The following is a 21172-nucleotide window of genomic DNA, read 5'->3' as shown; positions in this document are numbered from 1 at the left end:
CATTCAAAAAGGCTAATTAAAACCAACATTAAAGTTTTCATCTCTTTTGAAATCCATTAATTCTTTGTTTCATTTAAAAGAAAAACGTTAATTCTTGTGAAGAAACTGCTCAGACGTCCTTACCTTGAACACCAGAGCCCTCTGTGTAGTGAAGCAGTGCTGCAGGAAGAGGGCGCTCTGGTTGCCCGCCATGCTGTGGAGAAGCACTCTGAGCACCCCGCCTAAAACGCTCTCCTTCAGCTCTGACGCCACCACAGTCTGAAAGTAAAAACACATGTTAGAGCAAAGGGAATGCGAGACAGCTGGTAAGGGATGAATGTTTTTTTCTTCCAGCTGGTAAGGGATGTTTGTTTTTTTCTTCCTTTTCCCGTGTTTTACCTTCACTACAATCTCCAGAGTGTCCAGGACGACGAGAGAGGCCTCAGTGGCAAGATTTCCATCCACCACGGACTCCTGCTCCATCTCAGCTTTAGTCCTGTGACACATGTTATTATACAATCATCACACCCAAATCAAAAGACAGTTAGATTACTGTAACTCCTTATTATCAGGATGTTCCAACAAGTCTGTTAGAACCCTTCAGTTAATTCAAAATGCTGCAGCACGAGTTCTGACAGGAACTAGAAAGAGAGACCATATAACTCCAGTGTTAGCTTCTCTACACTGGCTCCCTGTACAGTTTAGAATTAAATTTAAAATCCTCCTCCTCACGTACAAAGCACTTAATGGTCAGGCCCCTTCCTACCTGAAAAACCGAGTCTTACCTTATCGCCCTAATAGACCACTTAGGTCACAAAATACAGGCTTACTTGTGGTTCCTAGAGTCTGCAAGAGCAGAATGGGAGGCAGAGCCTTTAGTTACCAGGCTCCTCTCCTGTGGAACCAGCTCCCAATGATAGTTCGGGAGGCGGACACTCTCTCTGTATTTAAAGTTAAACTTAAAACTTTCCTTTTTGATAAAGCTTATAGTTAGAGCTGGTTCAGGGAAACCTGGACCAGCTCTTAGTTATGCTGCTATAGAACTAGACTGCTGGGGGATTTTTTATCTGTGGTGCACGCACATTCACTCTCTCACACTCAGGATATGATTTTGACTTTTTATATGTCATTAACCTTGTCTCTTTCTCTCCCTAGTTTGTGTATTTCCTTCCTTCCCTCTCTCTCTCTCTCTGTATTCTCATCATGCAGGTTGCGGGACCAAGATCCAGTTTTTAACTGTAAATGGCCATTAACTTGACACCAAAATCAAAATAATATTAACTTTAGATATGATATATACTGAAATATAAGTGTTTTTTTCTTCTAAAATGTGCTGTATATACACATGCTTGTTTGTTTATGTATAATCTCTTCTGACCTTTTGTCAATTCAATTTGAACCAGTTCAACCAGTTCATCATTATTTTAGTCTTTTTTTTTTTCATAACTAATGTGAGTTACATACTTATCGACTCGGTCTGTATTTTGTCTCCAGTGAGTGACGTTCTTTCTCCACCTCACGTTCTCTTGGCTGCCATAGGGACTCCTTTCTGAAAGAGTAACACATGTCACAATTTCCATGAACACAGGGAAAAATAAACAGCTCAAACAAAAGCAAATATAGCCTAAACAAAGCCAAATCCCTAACCTTAACATATCCACAATTCATATCTTTGCACTAAGCGTATCCAGTTTCCCAGAAATGAGGTTCTGCCTCATTAGGACCAGGTTTTTTGTCTCCATATGAGGACGACTGCTCCTGACAAGGTCAGGGTTTATGCCAGAAAAGGTCTCAAAGAGGTAGGATAAACACATGCATACACACAAAGATACATGACTGTGCTACATACCTCTGCAGCGGCGAACCATCTCCTGACGAGCCCCTATGGTGCCCAGTATGGCCTCCTCCAGTCGCGCCTTCATGTCCTGAGACTTTTTAAACGTGAGGCTGTTGATCCTCTCCAGAGTCTTTTTCCCCTGCGAGGATCAACATCACAGGGTCAGAGACAAATTAAACAAAACAAGTATTAATCAGTGCCGTAATGATGTACTTTTGTTTTGGTGGGTCCAAATTTAATATCTAAACAGTGGATTTTGGCTCGCAGTGAAATGACAGACAGCATAGAGCCCGTCTGTCTATCGTACCTTGTATTCAAAGCAGGAGACACAGAGATGCAGCAGATCCAACAGGCGGTTGATTTGCGACACGGACAAATCAGAGACCCAGCGCTCCACGAGAGCTGCATCAGCATTCTTCAGCACCCACAGGAAACACACCAGCAGAGTCCGGCTGCACTCGGCGGACAGAGAGCTGGACTGACGCCCGGCCTGATGAGCACAAAAACAAACGCAGGGATAGTCTTTAAGTTTAAGTTTAAGTTTAAGTTTAAGTTTTAAGTCTACATGATCTTAAAAAAATACGTCTTGGCTGCCACCAATTGGAAAGATGAATTATCATGATATGTGGCATACAATGCAATTGCAGGGGATACCCATTTGTGGTTTAAAAAACAATTCACACTCATGTCTGTAGAAATAAATAATACAAAAAAATTATAGCAGAAGCATTCAGTATTATTGCACAGGACCTGAATATCTATGGAGAGTGACATTTGTTCCGTTTGTTCCATCTTTTTATGGCCCTACAGACTTAAACTTGCAGCTTCTACCAACTCTGGCATAACGTACATGTGTATTCTGTAATGACGTTCATTAATATGCTCTGTCCCTTTAAGAGGTATAGTGTGTAAGACGTGGCAGCTGAATATTCCTCACTTTATCCATTCAAGGTTCCCACACCTTGGTTGACATCAAATTAAGCACTTTCCATGACCAATTCCTTTAAATTCAAGGACAAAATGTGCTGACATGGTTTAAAATGGGAGGACAACTTGTAATTGTCCACTTTTATTGATTTGCAGCACGCTCTGCATCAAGTCAGTCAAGTCAAGTATGTAATTTACTTTGGTGAGCCAGAGATCTTGGAATTTTCATTTCCCAGGAATCACATAGTTTTCTCTCTCTCTCTCTCTCTCTCCCGCTTAATGTTACTCATTGTTCTGCATGGAATACAGAAGCTTTCAAGGATTTCGGGGACCTGTGGGAACCTGTGGGAGCCCATGTAGCATCAAAGATCAAAGATGGTTTAAACCATTGTAAAAACACGTCTCCACAGAGATGACCCTGCTCCTGATGTTAAGATAAAATGCTCATTTTGGAGTAAAGAAAAAAACAACAATTCATACAATCAATTATAATTAAGTTAAAATACCGTATAGTCAATTTCTGCCAAAGAGTTTCACCTACATTTTTTACACATTGGACCTTTAAATAAGCAATAAATACATTAGATGTATGGCTGTTATAAACAAAAGAAAGGCACAGAGAACCACCTACAGGCTAAAAGGAGCAACTGCAGTTGACAAAAAAAGGGGAAAAGAATGAAAATAATCTTTGAATGTGTTCGTGTGGAGGAACAGGAAGGCGAGGGTGGTTGCCTATCAAACAGCAGCTTCCCACACACAGACAGAAACCTGTCAATCTGTAAAGCCCCGGGGGGGAACAGCCTGACCCCGACCGCGATCACTCACCACTGTGGGCAGTGAAAATGCGTTGGCTTTGGCATGCGGCAAAGGGGAGCCGGCTATCGCCATGGCAACAGACTGACTGATAGTGTTGCTGCCGTCTGGGTCAGAGTCGTCGGCGTGGGCTGAGGCATGGCGGACACGAGCAGGCGAGGTTTCTACAGAGGGATTGATGAAAAGCCCTATCAGGTGATCAGGTGCAATCACACAGGAAATAAAAAAACACCAAAGAGGACGACGACAATGTTCATGAGTGCATATGCGTTCTGCTGACCAGTGAAGTCGTGGAGCTGATGCAGTGTCTCCATGACGATGGGGAGGAGGGGCAGGTAGAGCTGAGCTATGTGGGCTCGGACCTGAGGGTCACTGTAGCGAGGGTCTGCATCGTGGCTGCAAAGGAGGGAGTGAACGGCACTAATGGCCTTTTTATGGAGGAAGAAAACCCTGGGGGGGAAATGAAAAGAATATATTAGTGTGTACTATATTGGAGATTTATACACACACACACACACACACACGTAAGTAATGACAACCCACCCTTCTCCATCAGGTTCAAGGATGAGAGAGAGCTCAGTAAGCACCAAGCCAGACAGGAAGTGCTGATGGCGGAAGGGGACAGAGAGCTCAAACATGGTGGCCACACCTTGGTCCTGCACCATACTGGAAAACGCTGAACTCTACAGAGCAGAGGGATAAAAGAACAGTAACAGCAGATTAAATGAAGGTACATTATGTAGGAAATGCATCGTATTAGGTCATAAAATGGCCGCGGTATGTCATAAGAGACTGAGGGAACCATTTAAATTGAAATACTGGCTGCTATACTGATAACAATGGCACAGCCTGTTTATTCATGATTTAGGCCTTATCCACACGGAAATAGACCTTTCCTACACAATCACTTTTATTTTTTCCCCATCTTAAAAAAAATTTCATAAAAGAAAACATATAGCAAGAAATGCCTTCATACACAAAAAAACCCTAAAAGCCTCTATGTGGCGCTGTAACGTTGCCACAAAAGTACACCTAAAAGAACAAAATTAACAGCATGTAAGGGCTCCCAAAAATCTGCAATAAAACCTTTGTGGATTCTCCTAAACTTGTTCTCATGTGTACGGTCCCTTAGATTTTAATTTTCAACCCTCAAAATCTGTTCATGTTTTGGCCCGTTGCGCCCCCCACTAATGCAGTGGTTCTCTATTATTTTCTGTCATGCCCCCCAGAGGACAGAAATGTTTTCACGCCCCCCAAAATTGAAATACTATCGAGAACCTGATCATTTTTATTTATTTATCTATAAACCACTGTATGAGTTGTTCTGCCCTGTCTCTCATGCCCCCCCCCCCCCGACACCTCACCACGGCTCACTATTTGAGAAGTACTGCACTAATGCAACTCGGAGCACTTTAGACACCAAAGTTACCACAGTCAAACACAGTGAGCTGCAGCTATCGGTCGGTAAACCTAAAAGGCCTCACTACTCCTCTTAAAAACGTCTCAACTTTTCTCCTGGACAGATAATCAATTGATCTAAAGCCAAGTATTTTCCCCCTTCCGCTCTCTCTCTCGTTCATGTTTTGGTGGATTTTTTACATGTTACGTCGGCATGGTGGCCAAGTGGTAAGGCGTCGGTCTTGTAAACCGAAGATCACGGGTTCAACCCCCGTCCGTGCCTTAGGCGATGGTGGGTGTGTGGCATTGGGTGGTCATCAAGAGTAGAAAAGTGGTATTTAGAATATGTTATTGTTGCCAGTAAATCAATTTAAAAACACCATATCCTGATAGTTGATTTGATCAGTTTGTGTGTTATTCAGATTTAAAATTGTTAATATGTCCTGTGATTCTTTGTACCACATACCACAGAAATGAACATCAATAAATAAAGACATCTGAGAACATTATCATTTCAAGGTTTGCAAAACACTGATCAACATTTCTTTACATTTTGTGGACCAAACAACTACTTGGATGAAGTGATAATGAAAATAATCGTTGCAGCCCATGTTGCCGTGTCGTTTCCTCTGGTGCCTACATGTGGAAAACTGAGCTAATCGATTTAATGTTTTGGGGAAAAAAAAGGTTGTGGGACAGTTATGTGTGTACGTGTTTTTGCATGAACACAGTGTAAAACAGAGTATAAGTGCAGCTCCTTGTTTCTGTCTTTTGGAATCTTCCAAGCAATCATGGATCACAGAATCTGCTTTAAATGCTGAATCTGTTTAAATATTTTACATATAGCCATATACCATTTACATAATCCGACATAATCCAAACATAACTAAGTGAAACAGAAGGAAAAATATCTGCAGAAAAATTGAAGGTAAAATAGTTCCAGTTACTTGTGAGGTGGTGGATGAAGTAGAGGGGGAGGGGGATGCTGGAGGGCTGAGAGTTGAACACGGCAGGTTGAGAATGACGTAGTGCTCGTGGCTAGAGATGATTCGAATGAAGTCCATCCTCAGTGCGTTCAGAGAGCTGGGGTTCTGCGCCGTGTGGAGCTTGTTGGCGATCTGCTCGGCACACAATGTTCATTTGAGAAGAGTGAAAGTTTAAAATACGAGCAGGAGCGTCAAATGTTTAATATTAGAGGAAGATGGGCAGAGGAGAGAAATGAACCTGTTTGTAGTAGGAACGGATGAGGTTGAAGACAAAGCCCCGGTCCATGAGAGACAGCAGGTCATTCAGGAAGAAGGCCAGACTAGTGTTTAACCTTTCCACAAGCTCCACATCCTGAGAGGGAGGAGGAGGAGGAGGAGGAGGAGGTATTCATGTGGATTTAACTCAACAAAATGGAAAAATATTCACTGATTCCAAAACTTTTTTCATCTTTTACATGCTCTTATTTAGTGAGTTAAAATGTTTTCTGCTGTTTGTGTGTATTTCACAGAACTGCATGTATATATGTTAGTGGCAACAAACTAATTCTTATTCTACAGGTAAATACACAACAAATCTCAAACAAGAACTTGACTCCTGCTAGATTTGTACCTTGTGATATCTGCTGGCGATGTCTGCACTGATGGCACACACAAGAGCAGCGATGTCGTCCACAAAGCGGTCTGGGAAGCGCTGACGTCTGGGAATGTCTAACTTTGAGGTCAGGAATAAGTGATGGGACATGCTCTTCGTCTGGAGGAGAGGGAAAAAAGAAGAAATCTAATAAAAAATGTTGCATTTCTGGCTTTCATAAGGGTACGAGGAGCATGTGTTTTGTGCTTCAAAGTGCTTCTGGTCAAAGCTTTTTTTGATTTACGGAGTGTGTTGTGAAACAATTTTTCATACTGACCATAAGTTGGAAGAAAAACCAGGCCTGCTGCAGCGCTGCTTCCCTCACTGTACTGGTGCTGACCACCCACTGTAATGCCAGCTCCTCATGGAGCAGCTGCACAGGAATCAACCAAGATACAGTTCATGTAACAATTTCAGAAACTGTGATTAAATAAGATATAAAAAATGTGTGTTTGGTGTTGCAGGGAATGAGATGTGAACTGTGACAGTAGTTTATAAAGATTATTGTAAAATTTGTTGATAATTACTGTATAAAGGCACCACATAAATAAGAGTAAAACACATGTAATATATTATCCAGATTATCTAATGTTAGTTCATCGAGAAGCGACTGTTAAAATGTTATAAAAGTTGTGATTACTGATGAATGATATAATGTCAGGAAGCTGAAACGTGTTAGTTAATCGTGGTAAATGCCAGTTTTTACTGTTTTAAAGTAGATGCCAGTTTTACCTTCTTGATAATCTGCCTTGTAGGAACTGACAACAAGGCCACGCTGTCCAGAAAGGCAGACATGCGATTGCAGCTGTGGTCGTTTGCCTGATATGGGGTGATGGTGAGGTGAGCAACACAGACATGAAGACAAAGTGAGGTGAAAATGGATGAATGGAAATAAATGGGTGGCCAGTGAACTCTCTGTGAACACTGCTGAGTGCGAGGCCGGTACGTAAACCCACTGAGCCCCGGGCAGAGATTGTGTCTTTAAAAGAAAACCGATGTGGCGGCGATGAGAGGATGAGAATGTGAAGGAAGCAGGAAAACGTGTCATGCTGATTAGAAAGACAGACAGGCAGAGAAGTGAGGTAGGACTCGATGCACGGGGATGGTTCAGGCTGGAGGTGGAGGTGATGAATGTGAAGATAACGAGGAGGAGGAGGAAGGGGAGAAGAAGAAGGAATTTGGCACCTGCTTGAGCTCACAGCTGGAGTTGGGGTTCCGACGTAGCACAGATCTGGAGCCCCCAGGGGCATAAGCAGAGTTTACCCAGGAGTGGGAGCGGTCAATACCCTGCCATAAGCCACCGGGGAAGAGACACACACATAACACACACAAACACACACAAACATAGAGCAGCGAGAGGCAAGGGCACAGTGAGTAAAGGGGAGATCATTGCCACAAAGACGATTATGTGGAGGAGAAGCAAATACAAGGTTGTGTGAAAAGTGAAGCTAAATCAGGAAATAAAACAGGAAAAGGGGAGAACAGAGGAAGAACTGGACGTTCTGTATGAATCACAAGGGACAGTGGCACAAAGATTAAATGCCTCTTTGACCTAAGCAACATCGTTCTCAGTCAACCTCTCTGAATCTGCTGTGAAGAAATCGCACAGGGAGAGCCACAATATCATTACAGCAAAAATAAAAGCAAAAATAGCACATGTAGCACAGTGATAATGATAAAAAACATAAAACTTTTTTGCTGCTTTGTTATTGATGTCAAACAGAATCAAACAAGCTCCAAACCACTTCACAAATAACAAGGGCTGCAACTCACAATTTTTTTTTTAATAATCGATTAATCTGTGGATTATTTTATCAATGAATCGAATTTTTATCCGATTGATCATGACAAATGTCTTGTTTTGTCCACAAAGACAAATTAATCAGTTTTAAGGATTTCTTTGTTATATGGAACAAAGAAACTAGAAATTATTCACATTTAAGAAGCTGAAAAATCTGAAATCCTGTTTTAATTATTAAAACAACTTCTCAGACCAATGAATTGATTATAAAATCAGTTGACGATTCAAATGAAACAAATATACATTATTGTTTGATACCACATGAAAGTATGGAAGAAAATTCACAAATTCATTGAAAGAAGAAACACAAATTAGACTAAATTCTTTTCCATAACTTGAATGAACATTAAGTACAGAAAGAATTGTGCAGCTATGCTAAATTATATAAATATCCAAAGATAACATACCTTGCTTCCGATGATCCTTTGCACCTCTTCATCAGGAGAAACTGGAGTGCTGGCCAGGTCCGGGTTGGAGTTGCTGATGCTCTTGGAGCGGGACAACTGCAGACTGCTCGGACGAGCTGTCGCTCTCGACAATGTGGCGTACTGCATTGGCATATCGTATGTATGGGTGCCCGCTGGAAGGAAAGAAAAGAGATGTTTTGATCAAATGACTGCCCGTGATACAAAGACAACCTGTTTGTTGGAAACTCCACTGACCTGTTGGGGGCATCATAGGTTCAGCAGTGGGCAGGCGGAAGCAGTAGTGGATGTAGGATGCCAGCAGGTTGTTGCGGCCGTGCTGATCCTGGTTCCCCTCCAGGTTCTTGTGCATCTGGTTGACGAGTAAAGCCATAGCTTCGAAGGCGGCACGGCCCAAGTTTACTGCAGAGATTAGCAGGATGGGGAAATTAATGTCGTCTCCACACTGAAACAGAACTTCTGTCGAAAAAATCTATGTCTGTGTTGTTTTCAAGGTTTTCCATGAACACAGCATCATTTCAGGAAATGTCCTAATCTACAACAGAGAGACAGAATGAACCAAGAAAATAATAGTTATCACAAAGTGAAAAGACCAAACAATCTCCAAACAAAAGAAGAGGAAGACGACAAAGATATCGACAGATAATGCAAGAGCGAGATGGGGATATGACATCGTCGTTTTGCCAAAGATGCATATCAGTTGTCTACCTAAAAAATTTGAGATTTTACCACTGTGTGTGTTTCAGGGCTCCCAAAACACTATGTGGATGAAAAGCCTATAAGATATAGTTTTCGTGTGTAAAGCACCTTCAACTACAGGTACTTAAATCAAGCAGGACCAAATCATGCCTAGTACAATTTACACTTCAGGATGTAAAGAAATACTAAGCCATATTTATGTGTTGTTGTCTGATGGATGTTTCAGTGTTTCCCAGAGAAATAATTCAATCTATGGTTATACCAGAGAGAGCATGTGCTCTGTTTACACTCGGACAGAACAGAGTCCAAGGGTGTGATGTGACAAAGAAGTGCTTTTCATGCCACACGTGAGTACACACAGCAAAAGCTGAAACAACCTGCGTGAACGGTTAAGACTTTATAGACAACAGGTGATTGAACACGGGGGAAATACAGATGCAAACAGCTCTAGAACAGAGCAACCAAGCAAAAACACATGAGATATATATGTGTGTATGTCAACCATCACATCCTCTACTCCAGGTGAACTTCACTCCAGAAGCAGAACAAATGTAAAAACAGCTCTTACCGATTTGACCTGCGATGACCGGCGGGTAGACGATGAGCTGAATGAGCTTGTTGAGCAGCTGGTGCAAGAACCTGACACAGGTGTCCAGCAGGGCCCCTCTCAGGGCAGCCATGGTGTTCTTCAGCTCCGCCTCCATGTTTGACTCAGTGATGATGACGTCCTTCAGGCGGAAGGGGAAGGAGTACTCCTCCAGGACATAGACTAGGGTGAAGAACTTATCCAGGTGTGGGTCCTAGAGGGACAATCGTGGTGAACTAAGACGTCACTTTATACGTAAACACAGACCCATTACACGCACATGTACAGTACTTATACAGCGTTTTGTTTGGGCAGTTGGAAAACTATAAATACTTTTCCAGTCCGACTAACCTCATTCCAGTAGTTAGTAGTAAAAAAGAAAGAAAAAGAAAACAAGAACATTGTGTACCTGAGTGTGAACAGAGGAGGCCGCTTTCACCTCGACATTGAATACTCCTTTGTGATTATCCACCCACTTCATGCCTGGGAGCTGAACCTGCCACAGAGTGACATCCAACTCGGTTAACACTCCGTCACATACATCAAAAGGAGCAGGTGATGACAGGCAAAGTCACGGTCACACAATCTCTCTCCAAACACACTTACGTCTGGGGTGAGCACGGAGTAGCTGGGCGGAGGCTTTTCCACCGAGACAGGCAGACTGAAGGAGCCGGTGCGTAGTCGGCCATGCTGCATCAGAGGGATCCACTGCAGGGGAGACAGAGAGGTGGGGGGCGGGGGAGTATAAGATCTCGTACTGATGGCAAAACAACAGAGGGAGCGCTCAAACAAGCATGCGTGTGGGAGGATGTGTTAAATGTGGGTCAGCTGAAGGAGCGTGCTTACAGTGTAGCCCACAGCTGTCTCCAGGGGAGTGTTCTGTTTGGGCTGGCAGCTGATGTGGTAGAAGGTGAACAGCAAATGGTGGTTGTCTGTCAGATTGGCAGGGACCTTCATCTTCATCTCCTCGTAGAACTCGGGAGATCTGCAGGGCAAGAGTTAAACTTGAGTGTTTACAAGAGAAAGAAGAAGAAGAAGAAAAGTTGGGAAAATATAAAAATCCACAGAGGGCACAACAGGTAGCTGAGTCATACTTGTTGTGGTAGATGACGGGCGTGTATGCGTCTTTCATGAACTCGGCACAGCTCGACTTCCCAAAGATGACCTGGTCAAAATGACAAGAGTTTAAACATGGTTGTCCCACGACCAGTGGTGAGCGGGCGGGCATGTCACCCAAGTCTAGTCAATCATTTAAGGAACCAACATGTATGTAACTGTGCAAATAAAACACTCTGGACACAATTATTATCAGATTTAGACTTGGAAAAAGGTTTATGTAGGCACTGATGTTGCATATTCTTACACATATCTTGTAACTTTATTTATTGTTGGAGAGATGATGATGTTTTGGACTTTCATTTAACTTTTACTTCTAATAAGATTTAATAAGATGTGATAAGTATTTGTTCAGAAGCAAATTGAGTTCAATTTAGCTTCCTTAGTTTTCCGATTTGTGTGACAACTTCCTGTTACACTAATGTATTATGACATTTGTAATTGTTAGACTAACAAAAATAAAAAATTGTATTTTTATATTATAAGAATAACTTGGTAGTGGTTAGCACTCTCGCCTTGCAGCGAGAAGACCCGGGTTCGAGCCCCGGTTGGAACAAGGGCCTTTCTGCATGGAGTTTGCATGTTCTCCCCGTGTGTGCGTGGGTTCTCTCCGGGTACTCCGGCTTCCTCCCACAGTCCAAAAACATGCAATGTGGGGATAGGTAAATTGGACACTCCAAATTGACCATAGGAGTGAGTGTGAGAGTGAATGGTTGTTTGTCTCTATCTGTGTGTGGCCCTGCGATGGACTGGCGAACTGTCCAGGGTGTACCCCACCTATCGCCCGATGTAGCTGAGATTGGCACAGCACCCCCCGCGACCCTCTGGTTGAGGATAAAGCGGTAGATGATGACTGACTGAAGAATAACTTGAAGTAAGCTATGTTATAGGGTTATGACAAAAGTTTTATATAGGAAGCAGTTAGAAGCTGAAGTCAGTGGCTCTTATTTTGAAAGCTAGGTTGAAAGGAAGTGGTGCTATGCATGATTGGCGTGGTTGGTATACGGCTGGTTCATATACGGCATCTCTTGTGTCTTCAGGTGCACATGACGACAAGCTACAAGCTACACGGACAAGCTATGTGTTTCATTTTCTAAAAAGGACAACTAAAACAAAAGATAACATAAAAACATGTAAGAATAACGACTAAAATTTAAGGTGTTTTTATAAGTATAGTATAAGTTTTATAAGTATAAGTATTTATAAATATGAAAAAAAAGTTTAGGTAAGATTATTTCATTTAAAATCCCTGAAAGTGCTGTAAATAGTTCCGTCAGGAAGAAGTCACACTGCGCATATGGGCAGAACAAATCAGTTTTCTGGCACAAATCAGGGAGTGACAATGGTTAAACTGAACACTATTGTTCAGTTGATCACTACCACATGTGCTTTTCCTGCTAAAGCATATCAAACTTACTGCTGTGTAAAGAGTCTTAACCTGATGTGATTGTTTAACGGAAAAAGCAAATTACAGAGGCATATTTAATCAGTTCTTTATATGAAGTAAATTTGGGTGGAGTGTCTCTTTAAGCAAAACGATTGCTGCTCAAACAAAAAAGCTGCCCAAAAAAAAGTTGTTTGGAAGACGTTCGCTCCTTTTCCGAAGAGGTGACATCATATCAATATTTCACTGCCTCCAGCTGTTGTTTTTGTGTCTCCAATTTCATTTTCCAGAGAACTGGAACTGCTGCCTGTCGCCAAAACCCGATTATCAGCGGCTGTGACTCACCGGCAGAGCCTGACTGGGGTCCTCTCCCGCCATGTACTGAACTTTCACAGCGATGTTTCTCACCGAGCCCTGGCGGCTGCTGAAGTTCAGGGACTGTGGGTAAATGTACAGCAGATTCCTGAAAGGCAAAATGATTCATGCCTCATTCATACAACTCAATTTAGACATTCAGTTCATGTCCCTTTCTTCAAGTAAAATAACTTAATGGAAGTATTTCTGAGACGCATCACAGGGCTATTTTCTCGATATATCGAGTACTTGTTTGGTCTGTAAAATGATTCCGCTTGAATGATTTCTTTGTTACATGGAGAAAAGAACCCAGCAAAAAAATCACATTTAAAAAGCTGACCAGAAAGCTTGTTTTAATTATTGAAAAAAAAACCACCCAAAAAGGTCGATTAACCGTTGCACATAATCAATCACAGTCGTGTAATATTGATTTTTCAGTTACACAAAGCTGTAGCAAGCATTATTTTAGTTTTTTTGAGGATGGAACATTTCAATTAGTTGACATTCCTGAATCATGAGACCAATGAAGATACATAGTCCTAGTATTTTTGATTCACATGTCATGATATGCAGTGTAGTCTGATTGGAAATTAGAGAAGAATTACCAAGAAAATAAAAAATTGCAAAGCTTAAGGAGCACAGTTTGATGATGTGGAGTTTGCACTACAGAATCATGTGGCCTGGCACTGAATTTTCATGATGAAATTCAACTTCACTCCTGCCCAAGTCAAACATCAGAGGTCACTTGTGTTCATATTTAGAAACTGCTGAATTAACCCATTTGTCATGACATTTTCTTGAAAAAGCATTAACTGTACATATTGTGATACACATCATTATAGAGCCACAAAAAAAGGTGCCATATTTATTGTTATTTAGGTCACATGTGTTTGTGACCTACATGACAAAATGAGTATCTCAGGGGTTAAACTTCAAGGCAAGGTCACTGAGACTAAGGCCAAAGACGAGACCTGAGATCGAACCACAGCTGAGCTAATGTTTCACTACACTGTTGCATGTACCCATCACATAAAAGGCACTGTAACCACCAGCAAATTCATCCCACAGGGGCGTTTCACTGATGATGCTCACCTCTGCACAGCTGTGATAGACAAAATACACATCGTAATTTCTGAGATTCTACATCTAACAAACATTCTCTCTGGCAGACGTAACTGCTGGAAAAGCAGTGACATAACTGTGGTAGACTTGACTTCAGTCAGTTTTTTTAAAGTGATATCAAGATGATCTGGGGCCTGTGCTTACTATGTGTGGCTGCGGGTTTGAGAGCAGTCCATGCAGGTCCGCTTGCAAAGACCAACAAGGTGGCTGCACCACAGGAAGAAGTCAACGTGCTGATGTTTGGCGTCATACAGTTCAGTGAATCTCTGAATCATGTTTACGAAACAACTGAGGCAAAATTAAAGAAAATCACCCAGGCACTGAAGAGCCACGAGGGGACTCTGCAAGCACTGGGGAAGGAGACAGAACAGACTGCCGAGGTGGAGAAGCAGATGAAAGACATGATACAGTTGCTTCAGGTAAGAAAAACAACCAAATACACCAAAAAGAAAATAAGTAAACAAGAGATTTCCTGTATGCTGCTGCTGCTGCTGCTGCTGCTACAGGAGAGATAACCACTGAGACTTCCAGTCAAACAGCAGATCTAAAGCCACAACATGCAGGAGCAGAGGAACATACAGGCAAAATGTCAAGTATCTGTCAGATTAAATGTGATGAGCTGCAGAGGTGTGATATTAAAGAAGAACTTTGATTTGAAACAACTATTCAAACTAGAGAAAAAAACTCTATGAGTGAAAAAAACTATGCCAACTCTACTCTAATAATAATCTAATAATCTATATCCCTACATAATTCCTTAATGTACTTTGTATTTGATTGTGAGCAGCATAAATGAACAAAGAAAGGCTGAGGTAACATTGTCCTGAGTGATTATTCTGTGCTAAGGCACTTCAATCTTTCCTTTGCAATGTTCTAATGAGATTAAATAATTTATTTTTCTAATGTGTTTAGACAAATAAAGTTTAGAGGTAGAGATGTTTGTATTTTGCTTTTAAATAATTTGCATGATTATATAAATAATAATTCTAAAGAATAAATGGTACTAAACTCACAAAAACTGTATCTTTCCATCCGAAAGATACAGAGAGTTTTTATTAACCATTTTATGTATTAAATATTTTGTTTATACATGGAACATCCAAGTGCCCCACAGTGTAGATATGAAGTGCATGAAAGAGATAATTTCCAATTCTATTCATTTAGAGATATTTCAGTTTCCATTACAGTTTTGTTTGGGTATGAAAGAGATTTTAACACAACTGTTGTTGCCCTTTTTGCATAATTAAAAAATGTATTAAGTAGCAATTTTTACATAAAAATTTAACCCCATTTTATTTAATATGACCGCACAATGCAACACTACGGTACAGCCATGGGTGATAATTCAAACTCAAACCTTAAAAAAAACCTGCTCCACCTAAATTGTCCAGCCTAGAAGAGCATCAGACAATTAGAAGTCATTCACAAGTTTTCCAGCAGAGATAGCTGTGAGCGCAGCTTAGCATCCATTCATCAGAAGACAAAAGTGATGATTTCCGGTGACAATGGAGGAAACAAAGAAACTAAAACGTCCTCCTGAGCAAACAATCGCGACACAAAAGAGGCCTGAGGGAGTTATTTCTGGTTCAACACCACATATGCCAAAGAAATATGACAACTCTGCTGTTAGCTCGTACGGCGAGACTAATGAAGCCACGCGAGACTATCACGGTCAAGTCTATTTAAAGATATTATGCATCGCATATTTCAAATGCAAATTGATATCAATCGGAAAATCAACATTTTTGAGCCCAGCAAATGGGAATGTTTTCCATCTGTTAAAGAGACATAATGTATTTTTCGATTCATTTCCTAATAACAACAATAATAAGAAGACATTTTATTTATACAACACCTTTCAAAAAACCCACGGACGCTATGCAGCACAAGAGGAAAAACAAATGGGAAGTACAACTGTAGCAACACAGTGCTCAGTGCTCAGTGCTCAGTTTGAAAAGATGGGTTTTGAGGAGTTTTTTGATTACTTATGTCATTATATTCCTTACATATCACAAGGTCTTGAGGCAATAAGATGAAAAACAGATAATTAATGCTTTAGAAAAGTTGTAAAATGGGTCAAATCAGATGAGAAACAAGAGAAGAGAGTTAAGAAAGTGAGGAGGCAGCATGTTACTGTGGCGGCAGGCAGCTGCCAGCTGCACCGGGATCATTGGTGTGGGGGGAAGAGGATAATCTGGGCAGATGCTTCTTTTGACAGGCCCAGATGGCCAAGCAGCAAGCTCACACCATGATGACTAAAGACTGGCTGGCTAGTGTGGAGAAGGAGGCGGCAGAGCTACAGACAAAAGTGAGGAGGCTGGAGATGTTCCTCAACAACTCCGTACCAACCAGCCTCAAAGAGCTGCAGGTAACTTGGAGCTGAAAACCTACTCACGGGCAACACGAGACAACTTTAAAACACTCATGTGAAGGAAATAGGTTACTGAAACTTGCCTCCTGTTTTCAGGAGCGAGCAGAGGAGCACTCCAATGCCTTGAAACATTTGCAGCATTTGACCCAGTTCCACAAAGAGAATATTGAGGCCCAGAACAAACAGCTCTGCAAGCTGCAGGAGATGGTGAAGCACTCGTTCAAAGTGTTCTTGAACTCTTGATGTTTAATTAAACTTACACTTTTATTTTTGTTCTTTCAGAGTGAAGCGATGACATAGTTTCGCGATTCGACACCGAGGTCTTTGCCGCTTGGAATGAGACGGGCCCGCCCAGCTCTCACTGCACTCCCTTCCATCCCTGCTGTGTAAAACTACACGTATGATGTATGACCATGATGACCATGATTTCACAGGAGTTATCTACAGCAGCTAAACCCAAACTGAAGAATGTTGTGAAAATCTTCCGAGGCCCAGCAAACTTTAAATCAAAGCTCTGATCAAACACAAAAACTATAGATTCAAGTGATTTCATACATATTCTTTATTCTATAAGGTCCATACAAATTACCTTTATTTGGATGTAACAATATTTTTATGGGCATTTGTTTATTTCTATGACTTTTGAGGGCCAACCTGCAGTACCTGCACAGCCCAACAGGGGACCAAGGCCCACACTTTCACTTTTCATTGACATCAGAACTGGGAACTGGGAGTGATGTCAGCCTTAAGTTCACCACGGTCCAGACAGACACAACATGTCTACGGATACAAAGTGCAACTGATTTATTGTAAAACTACAGAAATGCTGTTAACGATTAAATAAGTATCTTGGTACATGAGGTTGCTCTGAGTTCTTAGTTGAAACGCAGCATTAATAAGTAATATTCAGTTTGTGTTTTCACTTTTAGATTCCACTTTGTGGGGCTGAATTGTATGGTGTTATTTGGACACATGTTTTTCCACCATGAAACACCCCCGTAGTTGAAACTGTTCAAATGTTCCCACAGCTTTAACAACAAAATCTGAACATTATAACCTTCATAAACATGCCAACAAACTGCTGTCAGTGAATATTCATGTAACATTTTGTCTGTATTTTTGTTTATCTTGATGCACTTAGTAAACTTTTTTTTTAGAATGCTTTTCAAATAAACTTATTTAAATGTTACAAGATGTTTCAGTTATTTGTAACACGCCACTTTATTAGGTACACAGGACACCTATCTGGTCTTGTGCAGCTGCGGAACGACATGCTGTACATTCAGACACGGTCGTCCGACATTGGTCGGAACGCTTGGTTATTTGAGTTATTGTTGCCTGAACAGGTTATTCTCTGACATCAACGAAGTATTTTGGCCCAGAGGACTGCTGGCAGCTCACTGGATATTTACTCTTTCTCAGAGCATTTATCTGTAAACACTGGAGACGGTTGTGACTGATAAGAACAGCCGTTTCTGAAAAAATACTAAAACCAAAAGTTCAGCAACAGGTCGTCTTGACCACTTCTACATACCTAGATAGGAGTTGACGAGCAGCTGTGGACACAGTGTAGCATGAATGCAGGGAAAGAGTCGAGCGTATGTTCCAAGGCTCACCTGTAGGTGGTGTGTGGAGTGTAGACATAGCGAGCGGGGAACTCCTGCACGTCTTTGGTTGGACGAACACGCAGATCAGGGTAGGGTTTAATATGAAGCAGCTCCGGTGACAGACAGTAATGAGGTAAGTCTGGAGCTGGAGAGATGTCGATCTTTAACTGGGCTGAGGAACAAAATAAACACAAACACCATAAAAAAACCCGTCATAAAATAGAAAATAGAACACATTTTCTTGCCGACTTTCTTGATTGGAAAAAGCTGGAAACTGGCGGTGATCTCAACCTACTGGCAGCCAGATTTCAGTGCTTCTTGCTTTGAAGGTGGCTCACCAGTGCTGCCTCTCCCATGCTGGCAATGTCCATGTTTTTAGCACAAAATCTGCAGTATGCTTTTGTGTTGGACTTAGGGTAAGGTCCAAGGTCCAGGTGCAATTTTCAAATTGCAGAAGGCACAAAAAGTGTGTGAAATAACCATTTTAGATTACATATTGTCCTGACCTAGGCACATCATATTCTACAGACCGAACAAATGTCACACAGTAATCATTTTAAATGTTATTCAAATAAAAATGAGAATAAATGTGGAAAAATTACCATTTCCCCTTCATATCGCAAATCATATCGCCATCGCAAATTCAGCCAAAATAATCGCAATTAGATATTAATTCAAAAACCATTCAGCCTTACCGATATCAGTCCAATACAGTCATTTCAGACCTTTTCAACTATGACGCTGTTAACAACACACTTGTGAAATTTCAAGCTATTTCCTTTCATTATTATTCAGCTGTGTAACAACTGTGTAATATTCTTCTTCCATATAAAAACCCCACAGCACGACTCGGCTAAAATGCTGTTGCTGCTTTTTATTTACATGTCTACAGTCTGTGTATAGTAAAGAATGCGACATACAGGATACTGGAAATTCAGACTCTAAAATTCTACTATGAGCCAAGACTTTTTCAAGACTAACACACAAAACTCCACTTTTCAAGGAAACACTATTTCAAGACTTTTAAGACATAACCCCCCACCCCCCCAAGCTTTTTTAATGGCTAGACATGTGCAAGTCTTGCTCACCTGTGACAGGTCTGAGTCTCCGCAGAACAGATGACGGTCGTCGCATGTCGGCCAGGTACTTGTAGAGGTCCTCGTCACTCAGTCTGTCCCCCTCCTTCATGCACATGAGCAGGCCAGCAGAGTTTAAATGAGCATAAATGTCTCATAAAATAACTGTAGTGATAACTGTCTCTACTAAAACTCTGTTTGGGGAGGTTGGATCCTCCAGTGGACATGCCCCAGTGTTTTAAACACTCAACTTTTTTTAATCATTTAAACTTGGAGAGGTGGTTAGTGACACATTTTTCTGCTGAGTGACAGTGTGAGGAGATATTTGTCACCACTTTACATGCAATTCAAAAGCTTCCATGCTAGTTCTACCAGCTTTTCATTTGTGTTACACCTTAAATAATCATTAAATGCCAATCTGTCTCCTCAGATCCTGGTGAACGTCTACCACTAAATGGTTTGAATGTTTTTTTTCTCTGATTTTTCCAATTCTTTGTGTATATTTTCAGTTTTTTTGCTCCATATAACAAAGAAATCATTAAAATTGTAATCATTTTGGTCTGTCAACAAAAACAAGATATTTGAAAACATCATTATTTTGAGGTTTAGGAAACAACGGTCAACATTTTCTAACATTTTATGGACCAAACGACCAAGAAAACAATTGACAAACTGATCAATTATGGAAATAATTATATTTATATAATAAGTCCTACTAAACCAGTGCCTTATTTTGCTTCAAATGTGGCACTGGTGTGATGTTTGGCAGGTCGTCGGGCCACTTTACATACCACGTGAATGTCGGGACAACTGTAACAATAAGTAAAAAACATGACAACATGAGTCATACAGCTATGACAGAGGAGTCTGACCTGTTTGAAGAAGTTGGTGACGGTAAGCGTTGCTGGTCGGAACGTGGCAAAGTTACACATGTCGTCACCGATGCTCATTCGCTCAAAGCCTTTCTTCTTTCTCTCGTTCCACGTGCCATGACTTTTACGCTCTGGTAGGAAGACACAAATGGTATAGTGTTAGAGAGGATGAGCAGGATTTCTAAATAATACAAGCATAGAATAATGCACATGATGTTTAATACTCGCTGCTAAAGGAGTTATTTAGAAATAACGTTTTACAACATTCGGTGTCAGTTTTAGAGACTTAACATTTTTGAGAACTATTTGTAATAAACAGCCAATGCTGATTCTTTCAATTATTAATGGACTATTTAGTTAATCATTTTGGAATCGATTATTCAGTTTTAAAGTTTTTTTGTAATAATTAAAACAAGCCCTCCGATTTTCAGCTTCTTCAATGTGAATATTTTCTGTTTTTCTTTGCTCTGTTTGACAAAGAAATGATTAAAACTGAATCTTTTTGGTTTAAGCACAAAACAAGTTCAACATTTTTAAGGTTTAGGAGATATTTTTAAACATTTTCACACATTTTATGGAGCAGACAATTAAACAATAAAAATAATTGTTAGTTATCAGTGAATTAAGCTACAAGCTAATTTGCATTAATAGTCCCATAATCAGGTACAGGTGAATATAACATGTAAAAGTGAACTATGATCTCCATTATAAATATCAAACAACATACCAATCCACAGTATAAATACTAAGAGGTTAAGATCTCCAAATAAAACAGATAAGAATATCAGGTCATGTATCATGACCTGACATGAATTTGCTTTCTCCCTAAAAATCAATATGGTCTCTGTCCCCTCGTCATCTCCCATGAATCCAGTATTGGTCAGACTGTAGCTGTAACTGTATGTGGATGTGCGTGGTCAGTGGTACCAGAATCAGAGTCGGGGTCTGAGCGATCCAGACCCCCGACGCTGCTGACAATGTTGATGAGGTGAATGGCGGTCCAGGCGAACGGCATTCGGAAGCGGCCGAGCCGACAGCAGGACTGCTCCGCCTGCTGCCGCAGCTTATCCAGCTTCTCCTTGTGCTGGAGTGGGACAAGAGCAAATGATGAAATGATGGGAAAGAAAAAAACAAACAAAGACACAAGACCGAAAATATCAGCAGTAGCCAAAAGCTGGGGGTGAAAAG

At 41.0% G+C, this 21172-nt stretch overlaps 1 protein-coding gene and 1 non-coding gene across 7 annotated transcripts in view; one reads left to right on the top strand and one right to left on the bottom strand.

Moving 5' to 3' along the window:
- Positions 1-21172, bottom strand: part of LOC131475293 (dedicator of cytokinesis protein 7-like) — a 42273-nt gene that overhangs the window by 9398 nt on the left and 11703 nt on the right. For 2 of the 6 annotated variants that reach the window (XM_058653266.1, XM_058653267.1), the window contains exons 11-36: positions 20912-21068; positions 19985-20115; positions 19125-19218; positions 18046-18208; positions 12928-13045; positions 11177-11247; positions 10929-11067; positions 10689-10790; positions 10492-10578; positions 10065-10296; positions 9035-9199; positions 8780-8952; positions 7757-7858; positions 7304-7390; positions 6849-6944; positions 6551-6691; positions 6179-6292; positions 5902-6072; positions 4100-4239; positions 3837-4006; positions 3569-3720; positions 2124-2306; positions 1829-1955; positions 1444-1528; positions 379-475; positions 124-258 (exon numbers count right to left, since the gene is read on the bottom strand). In XM_058653266.1, the coding sequence (XP_058509249.1) occupies positions 124-258; positions 379-475; positions 1444-1528; positions 1829-1955; positions 2124-2306; positions 3569-3720; positions 3837-4006; positions 4100-4239; positions 5902-6072; positions 6179-6292; positions 6551-6691; positions 6849-6944; positions 7304-7390; positions 7757-7858; positions 8780-8952; positions 9035-9199; positions 10065-10296; positions 10492-10578; positions 10689-10790; positions 10929-11067; positions 11177-11247; positions 12928-13045; positions 18046-18208; positions 19125-19218; positions 19985-20115; positions 20912-21068 (3432 nt within the window). The remainder of the gene's footprint in view (positions 1-123; positions 259-378; positions 476-1443; positions 1529-1828; positions 1956-2123; positions 2307-3568; positions 3721-3836; positions 4007-4099; positions 4240-5901; positions 6073-6178; positions 6293-6550; positions 6692-6848; positions 6945-7303; positions 7391-7756; positions 7859-8779; positions 8953-9034; positions 9200-10064; positions 10297-10491; positions 10579-10688; positions 10791-10928; positions 11068-11176; positions 11248-12927; positions 13046-18045; positions 18209-19124; positions 19219-19984; positions 20116-20911; positions 21069-21172) is intronic. The other 4 variants (XM_058653268.1, XM_058653269.1, XM_058653270.1 and 1 more) reach the window with 2 other exon arrangements.
- On the top strand, positions 5166-5237 carry trnat-ugu (transfer RNA threonine (anticodon UGU)). Its single transcript has one exon. It is a non-coding gene; the product is annotated as a tRNA-Thr (tRNA).

Source organism: Solea solea, chromosome 16 (assembly GCF_958295425.1).
Source record: "Solea solea chromosome 16, fSolSol10.1, whole genome shotgun sequence".
NCBI lineage: Eukaryota > Metazoa > Chordata > Actinopteri > Pleuronectiformes > Soleidae > Solea > Solea solea.
Note: the sequence above shows the minus strand (reverse complement) of the source record. Positions and strands in the feature narration are given on the sequence as shown.